This window comes from Lucilia cuprina, chromosome 4 (genome assembly GCF_022045245.1).
Source record: "Lucilia cuprina isolate Lc7/37 chromosome 4, ASM2204524v1, whole genome shotgun sequence".
Lineage (NCBI taxonomy): Eukaryota > Metazoa > Arthropoda > Insecta > Diptera > Calliphoridae > Lucilia > Lucilia cuprina.
The window spans coordinates 82,822,552-82,832,104 of record NC_060952.1 but is presented as its reverse complement, the minus strand read 5'-3'; the positions used below and the strand labels follow the sequence as shown (position 1 = coordinate 82,832,104).

Here is a 9,553-nt window from a genome sequence, read left to right as displayed (position 1 = left end):
CAAACTAACAAACTAACAAACTAACAAACTAACAAACTAACAAACTAACAAACTAACAAACTAACAAACTAACAAACTAACAAACTAACAATCTAACAAACTAACAATGGATGCTTCTTTCAGACAGTTAAAGTTATTTTTGGAAGGGGACCTTATGTGTTGAGAAGATTAAGGTTCTTATAAAATATGTTCGCGTCGAGTTTCGCCACTATGAATGATTCTTTTAGTCAGTTATGATTTTTTGGAATTTTAAAAAATGTTGGCCAAAGTTGAAATTTTTATATGAAAAATAGGTAAAATTTAGAAGGGATTAGAGAGGATATATTCAAATAGATATTTTTTATACCGAAACCTTTCCCGAAAATATACCTTTCAAAAAAATAAAAAAAAATGTTTTTTGGAAACCTTAACGCCATGATGTTATTTTAAATGAGGTATGGGGCTAAGATTAACTATGGACCGATCCTCTTAAAAAGTTTAACAAAAATGTCGGTTCCTATAAACATATAAACAATTATTTCTAAATCAGAAATAACCATTATACTTAATCATTAATTGAAGAAATCCTTTTATAAAGCTGGGGTAGGATCAATAATCATCCGATGTAAGCCATAATTCATAAATTTCTAAAAACACAGATTTGGTAAAAATGTATCTCTCTATCTCTTTTTTGTGGACGCCATTGTAACAACAACATATAGATGGACGGACATAACTATATGGTCTTAGAATCTAACATGAACTTTTAATCCGTTACACACAGAATGACAAAGTTTGTACAAGACACACTCTTTTGACATCCTTTTTAAAAAATGAAGCCACAGCTCGCTTTTCGATCAATGAAGATCGTTATCTCTTTGTTTTCAGGACATTGGCGACAACTTGATTTCGACCTGTCAATTGGTCATCAAGAACAATGTAGTACCTGAGTTTTCTTCAAAATTGCAAACTGTCGTTTAATTATAAAGTTCAGATTAACTAAGGTATAAAAACTAAGAAACAGTTTCTAATCTAATTTAACTGAGAAAAAAAAACAACATCCAACTTAACACCTATCACTTACCTCCTTTTCAAATTCCTCTCGTACATTAGCACTGCCCAAGGAGCTCGATTGTGTGGGAATGTAACCAAACGATTGTATAGCCGGCAAACGTTTCACTAACAAAGGTCCTTTAAATATATTACCACCATTCGTGGTACAATTACTGCCGTAATGATAATGTTGACCGGCAACAGTTACACCACCGACACTACCGTACAATAGCGAAGAAGGTGATGATGAATTCGAATTATCGTGTTCGAAATGAAATATCGTAGTCTGATCACTGCAATTCGATTGCACTTCATCGAGACATTTTTGTGATGATGATGTATGAGATTCTAAAGTATCCGTACTCAACCAGACCGGACTGGAGAGACGATCGTGATGTAGAACTATGGGTGAGGAATAGGATTTCTTTTGCGGTAAAAGTGAACGTGTGCTTGGTGCAGGTGATGTGGGTGAATTAAGTAGGGGAGGTGATGTATTATTAAGGTTATTATTATTTTGCTCGTTTATAACACTCGCGTTCGAAGGAGTTATTTCTTCGATTTCTTCTTCGGTTTCTTCGTTTATTTCTTTCGTTATGGTATGTTTGGGAGAATATTGAAATTTACGCGTTAAAGTTGGTGTTAGTTTTAGATTGAAAGAAGGACTATGACATTTCGCCGAGGAGTCAGTGTCCAGTGAAGCGCGACGATAGTTTGTGACCGGTAATTGGGTTAGAAATGAGGATTTTAAACGTCCATGATTATCATAACGTAAAGTTCGTTTAGGTAGAGAATATTCACTTTTTATTAATATATTGTTATTGTTGTTGTTGTTATTATTATTATTATTATTATTATTATTTATATGACCATTGATATTTAAAGGGTTAAAACCGTTTTTATTGGAGTGATTTAATAATTCTTCAAAATTTTCCGTTTGTTGAGAATGTTCGTTTAATACACTGTTATTTGCGTTTTCAGAGGACTTTTGCTCTTGATTACGATTACGATAGGAGGGAAAACAATTCAATAATTCACATCTCTCGGGAGTAATAGATCTCTCCTGAGAACGCGCACTTGGTATTTCACGCGGCAAAGATTGTTGTTGTATTAGCGAAGATTGTTTTTCAAACTTTTGCAATTTACGATAAAACTTTTGAGGATCATACGAAGATGACTCCTTATCGTCTAAGTCCGTTATAGGTTTAGGCGGCACTGGCGGGGCCGTTTTCTGAGAACGTAAAGAATTTCTTATGTACAGTTGGCGGGCAAAAGAGCAGGTATCAAAATTACTGCCATAATTACGGGGCAGAGAGGAGGACAAACTACAATCGTTTAAATTGAGATCAACCGGTATAATGTTTTCACTACGTACGGGTATTTTAACCGGTTTTGTGATATTGTTATTGTAATTATTAATATTATTATTATTGTTGTTGTTGTTGCTAGCAACATATGGTATAAACTGATCACTATGGGATTTATCAATTGTATAACAACAATTTGTAGGCGTTTGTACACTAGGCGCGCGTAACGTTTTATTATGATCCAAATCAATATAATAATGATCGTGTTTTTGTTGCTGTTTCAGCGGCTGTTGTTGCTGCTGATATTGTTTTTGTTGTTGTTGTTCGTTTTCTTGTTGTTTAGTATATTCATTTTTATTTTTAAAATTATTCGTTTCGTGGTGCTGTTGTTGTTTAGTTGTTGTTGTTCTAGAATTTATATATTCTTTTAAATCGTTGTCGTCATAAGTTTCCTCAACATCATTACTCACACATTCCGTAAACCGTTTGATTTGATTTTCATTTTCACTCGAAGACAATGGCGACTGCGACGACGAAAATTTATCATTCACATTCACTACGATGCCAATATCTTCATCCGTTACAAAGCGATACGACGACAATTCTGAGACTGTTTCCGAATCTGATCGCTGATAATGATCGGAGCCAAGTGAGGTGGATTTGGAATATTTTGTATTTTGGCCATTATTTGTTTTTGCTGTTAAACGTTGGCCATTCGATGGTTGTGATTGTTGTCGTAGACTGCCCATACTCTCACAACAATGCTCGCAGCGTAGAAATCCACCTCCGCCAACAACACCAATACCATCACCACGAGTTGTATTCGTTATTTTATGTTCTTGTGAATTGTTCGTATTGTTCGTTTGCTGCTCTCCATTTTCATTTTGGTATGAGCAGTTTTGTAGAAAACATCCCTGGGTTTTGGACATTTTATTATTGTTAATTGTTGCATTGCTGATATTGTTGTTGTTATTATTGTTTGCAAAATGTTGCTGATCATTTGGAAGAGAATTGTTGGTGTTGGTGGTGGAATTGTCAAGTGGTTGATTGTAAGGTGTTGATGTTGTTGTTGTCTCCTCATAACGTACCGAACGATGTTTCAACAACATGGATCTTGTTGATGTGTTGAGTTTCTTAGATGCTGTTGATGATGTTACTGTTGATGTTGCTGATGATGTGGGTGTTGTTGCTGCTGTCGTTATTGCTGTAGGTGAGCATGAAAGTGGTGAAGTTGAGTTGGTTGGTGTTTTTAGTGTTTGTGTTTGAAATTGTTGTCTTTTTCGAAATTGTTCATACGTTAAAGGCATGTGTATGATGGCTTCCGTTGTAAACGTTGTTTGCTGTTCATTTAATTTTTTATAGCTTGATCTAACAGGTCTTCGTAGTTGACTTAGATTTGGTGTTGCCGGCAAAGATATAGATTTTTTCGTCGAGTGTGTTGCTATTTCTGTCAAACTAATGTCAATTCTATTTTTAGCTATATAATTTTATTTAGAAATCGTAAAACATAAAAACGCATCACAGACACAAAGACATCGTCAAGAATAAGTATGCATCATCATTAGCATCGTGAACAGCAGTATTAACAACAATCGAACAGCCCCATCAGAGGAGTCATTAAAATGCATGCCGTAATATAAAAATAAAAATTTTGTAGATTTTTTTTTGTTCAACATCATTTTTCCCATTTATTCAGAATTCAGTTATACAGCAAATGTTGGAAAAAATAACGAAAAATAAAAATTTCATATTTATGAAAAGAAAAAAAAATAAAAAGAAAATTTTAAAAATTTTGAAAATAAAATGTTTTTAGAAATTATTTTTAAAAATACATTTTTGCTAAGCTTACAAATAAATTGTATTTATTATACTTTTTCTTTGCTACGTATGTATTAAGTATTTTCCTATACACTAATATGGTTAGTGTGAGTATTTTTTGTTTGTGTATTTTTTTCGAAATACGAAAAAAATGTTTAGAGAAGAATGAAAACACCCATAAAGAGTTTAAATTTATATTTAAATTATGACCCATATTTAATAAGACAATTTTTCTATTGAATTGTTTTTTTTTTCTAATTTTTATTTTTGTTGTTTCTGAAAATGTTTATTTTTATTAAATCGTTTGCTTATTTATGTTTTAGTACCCTCAACTATTGTGATGAGGTGTTTCATTGATTTGAAAATTTATTCTAAGATAGGAACAATTTCAAAATTCAAAGGAAAGACTTGATCAATGAGTTGTTTTTATACCCTACACCCCTTACATTCCATACTGCTTTAGTACTTAATCAGAAGCACTTGAATGAAAGTGCTTTTTACGATCCAAACTCTTGTATTTTCGAAAATGTTGTCAAAATTTGAAAATGTATTTTAAAATAGAAAGAATTTCAAAACTCGAAGGAAATACTCAAGCAAAGACTTGTTTTTATACCCTACATCACTTTAGTGGGATGGTTTGTATGTAACGCAGTGACATACTGGTTCTATAAGTATATCAATTCGCTCTGAATCACTTTCTGAATCGATTTAGCTATGTTCGTCGGTCCGTCCGTCCATGTAAACCCTGTAATCAAACTACAGGTCGCAATTTTTAAGATAAGTTGATGAAACTTGGCACAAACGTTTCTTTAGTTCGAATAGTTAAAATTGGTTCATTATTTCATATAGCCTCCATACAACCGTATCGCACAAATGGGGCTCTATATCTACCAAAATTCGCAGAACTTAGTTTTGTGCAACTATTAATAATACTTTAGATTTTGATAATGATGGGGCTTCACTTGACCCTAGTTCCCACACAAAGTCTCCTTTAGAAATTTATTGAAAATTTCATAAACACAAGTAAGAATTAGGGCAAAAAAGTCGGGCAAGGCCGACCATATAATGCCCTACACCTATTACAAGAATGTTGAATTGTATCTTGGCTTAGATACACCTGTTCAAGATAAATTTTGTTGAATAAACATTTAAGGGGCTAGGATCAAATAAGGCCCTATAATGATAAAATTCACAAGGGTCATCAAGTCTAGTACGGAACATGGTTTTGCAGCTTTTTGTTGAGATACGAGTATATTTAACATAATTATGAACTTAAAAGACTTTTTCGGGGGTTCAGTTATATGGGGGCTATGGTAAATAATGGACTGATGTTAACAACTTTTAATGAGCTTAGTCTTCGGTACTATACAATATCATGTGCCAAATTTCATTGAATTTTCTCTAAAAATTCAACTTGTAGTTTGATTACAAGTTTTCAAGACCTATTCGGGGGTTAAGTTGTATGGGGTATAGATAAAATAATGGTCCGATGTCAACCATTTATAATAGGCTTAGTCCCTAGGTCAATAGTAGATCATGCACCAAATTTCATTGAATTATCTTCAAAACTGTCGATCTGTTGTATGGGGTATAGATAAAATAATGGACCGATGTAAACCATTTTCAATAAGCTTCGTCCCTGGGTCAATAGGAGACCATGTACCAAATTTCATTGAATTATCTTCAAAACTGTCGATCTGTAGTGTGACTACAATGTCTACATGGACGGACAGGCGGACAGACGGAAGAATATGGCTAAATCGGCTCAGAAACTGATACTTAAAGGTGGGTATAAGACCAATATTATTGTACGTTACAAACATCAGCACAAACCCAATATACCCTCCCCACTAAAGTAGTATAGAGTATAAAAATCTTACATTTGGAGTCTAATTCTTCGAAAAAAAAAACAATATATAACGGCCCTATTTCCTATATATTCCTTTAATATTTAAAATAAAACACAAAACTCACCCGAAGCATGTGAACTTTGTCGTATAATCTGTTTCCTTTTCAAGTGCCAACACGAGGAAGAGTTTGTTCTCTGGGAACAACAGCACAGATTCGAACCATTCGACGATCTTAAACTGCAGGCATCATTTTGACACAAATCGTTGACATAAGCGATAAGATCATTATCGTTGGAACGCAAACCATGGTTGTGGCGTTCGAGTAAAGGTATATAAGTAACATTAATGGAATTTGATCTGAAAAAAGGCAAAAAATATTTATATTAATTCAAAAAATAAATAAGAAAATAAACATAAGCGTCAAATTTGCATTAGATTTATTAAATGAAAATAAGTGTTTTCATTTCTAAAGACATCGCTGTGCTATACTTCTTTGTTAAGTTGTCAGTGTAAATTTTTTACAGCCTTAACGTATGCTGTGAGTTTTAGTTGGCATTTTATATTTTATAAAACCAAAAATTAATTCTTTGTTGCATAAAGAATAATAATAAAAAATGAAAAACAATTAACAAAAATATTAGTGGGGTAGACTTTTAGTAAAAACAATTTTTACACACACACACACACACTTATTTGTATGTTTAGGTGAGTGTGTGTGTTTTCTTTAGGTGTTTACACAACAAACATGCTTATTTTATTAAAATTAATCATGCATTTTATTTTTAATTCTTTTATTATATTTTTCTTTTGTTTTGTTTATATTAGTTTTGTTTAATCTCCAAAATAGAATAACAAATAACAAAAAATGAAAATTATTTGTAATTGCTGTTGTTGTAGTTTTTTTTTTTTTTTTTGCATAATTTCACCTGTTCCACTTGTATACGGGTAATTTGCTCGTTGTACCGTTGTCGTAATTTGCTCGTGTAGACATCGTGGCAATTTCTTCATTTTGTTTTGTTGTACTAGCTTCGGGCATTTTTTCATTTATGTATGTATGTGTAAGAGAAATTGGTAGAAACTAAAATTAAAGTTTTTTTGTTTAATTACAATTCAATATAAACATTTGCGTATTTTATTGGAACTATTTATTTTAAATGATGTGCGAAATTCTCTATTTCTTATATAGTGTACATTTTTTTTTTAAATTTGAATTTATATTTTATAAAACCAAAAATTTAATTTCGGCTATATTTATAGATTAGGTGGTAATGATCAATTTTTGGTAGTAACTCAAAAGGGTATAGTTATTTTAATGCGTTTGTTACATTGAACTACGCATTAGGGTTATATAGTTAAAACGAAAAGTCGACTTTTTGCATTTAGTTAAAAGCCGACTCTTCGACATTTTGTATTTTTTAAAAAGTCGATTTTTCGGAATTTCGACTCTTTTCATTCAATTAAAAGTCGACTTTCAAACTTTTCGACTTATAGTCGAATTTTTGACTTTTCGATTTTCTTCCGACTTTTGGACTATTTTCGACTTTATACAACTTGTTTCGACTTTTCCACTATTTTCGACTTTTCGACTTTTTCCGACTTTTCGACTTTTCTGACTGTTCGTTTCTTTTCACTTTCGACTTTTTCCTACTTTTGGACATTTTTCGACAATTCAAAAATTTTCGACTTTTATTTACAAAAGCCGACTCTTTTATACACGATAGTCGAGTTATCGTCTTTTTTTAACAAAATAGTCGATTGTTCGATTATACGAAAGTCGATTTATAGAACTCTACTACGCATAAATTTATACTAAACTAGAACTTGATTAGAACTGAAATAGAACTGAACTAGAACTGAATTAGAACTGAATTAGAACTGAACTTGAACTGAATTAGAACTGAACTAGAACTGAACAAGAACTGAACTAGAACTGAACTAGAACTGAACTAGAACTGAACTAGAACTGAACTAGAACTGAACTAGAACTGAACTAGAACTGAACTAGAACTGAACTAGAACTGAACTAGAACTGAACTAGAACTGAACTAGAACTGAACTAGAACTGAACTAGAACTGAACTAGAACTGAACTAGAACTGAACTAGAACTGAACTAGAACTGAACTAGAACTCAACTAGAACTCAATTAGAACTGAACAAGAACTGAACTGAACTAAAACTAAACTAAAACTCAACTAGAACTGAACAAGAACTGAACTGAACTAGAACTGAACTAGAACTAAACTAGAACTGAAATAGAACTGAACTACAACTGAACTAGAACTGGACTAGAACTGAACTAGAACTGAACTAGAACTGAAATAGAACTGAACTAGAACTGAACTAGAACTGAACTAGAACTGAACTAGAACTGAACTAGAACTGAACTAGAACTGAACTAGAACTGAACTAAAACTGAACTAGAACTGAACTAGAACTGAACTAGAACTGAACTAGAACTGAACTAGAAATGAACTAGAACTAAATTAGAACTCAACTAGAACTCAACTAGAACTCAACTAGAACTGAACTAGAACTGAAATAGAACTGAATTGAAATAGAACTGAACTGAATTAGAACTGATTAAAATTAAACTGGAACTGAGTAAACTAAAAATCAATCCCTGAGAAGTGTGTTTCAAATTCACTGCAACTTCGACTTTTTACCATTCAAATTTAAAATGTAAATGAACTTTGTTTACACATCGAGTAAGTATTCCGCATGTTGTAAATGACCTTTAGATTTTTTGATTCCCCCAGTACTGTAAGTATTGAAATATTTATTTAAATGTTTATTGTTTATAACTCTTCAATTATTGACACAGTTGTATTGTGTTAAACTACTTTATAGTGTAAACATATTTACACTCAGAAAAAAGTAGACAGACAATTAGACACCCACATCTTGCTTATGTTAAAAATTAAAATAATTTTGTTGAGTTGTAAAAATGTTTTCTTTATTACAATCATTTTGTCATAAGTTGTGTTTTTGTGAATGAAATTGAAATAAATTTCAAAGCATTTACGTAAATTCGTATAGAAATTGCGCATATTGTATGGAAATTTCAAACCTCTGCAGTTGTTGTTGATTAGGGAAAAAAGTTTTCGATAAAAAAGACTTTTTTTAAATGTTATCAATATTTAAATATTTCTTTATAAAGCGTCTAAGAGATTTTTTTGTTTTCTTTTATGGCTTGCGTCTGTGTCAGTTTTTTTTATTATTTTTTGAATAAATATTTATATTCTCACATTTTTAAAATTCCTTAAAGTGCGAATCATATGAATAAAACAATAAAAATATAATTAAATGGATGGTATACTACAGTGTACGGTGGGGCAGTAATGTTGTATGGGAAACAAAATTATCATGACGTTCGTACATACCGACAATAAATTATTTTAAACTTTCGATGGACTAGTCTATAGATAAATCTACAGACTAGTTCATAGATTAGTGTGAAGACTAGATCATAGGCTGGCTCATAGAGTCTTAGGCTGAACGATGAATTACCCACTAAACAAGCCTTTTCAAGTTTTGTTATAAACACTATA

The 9,553-nt window shown here is 31.8% G+C and overlaps 1 protein-coding gene across 1 annotated transcript in view; it reads right to left on the bottom strand.

Moving 5' to 3' along the window:
* Nucleotides 1-7,078, bottom strand: part of LOC111675994 (rho guanine nucleotide exchange factor 17) — a 57,410-nt gene extending 50,332 nt beyond the window's left edge. Inside the window, exons 1-3 of the mRNA XM_046950271.1 lie at nt 6,931-7,078; nt 6,129-6,361; nt 1,064-3,813 (exon numbers count right to left, since the gene is read on the bottom strand). Of these exons, the coding sequence (XP_046806227.1) occupies nt 1,064-3,813; nt 6,129-6,361; nt 6,931-7,040 (3,093 nt within the window). The 5' untranslated portion in view covers nt 7,041-7,078. The remainder of the gene's footprint in view (nt 1-1,063; nt 3,814-6,128; nt 6,362-6,930) is intronic.
* Nucleotides 7,079-9,553: the final 2,475 nt, after the last annotated feature.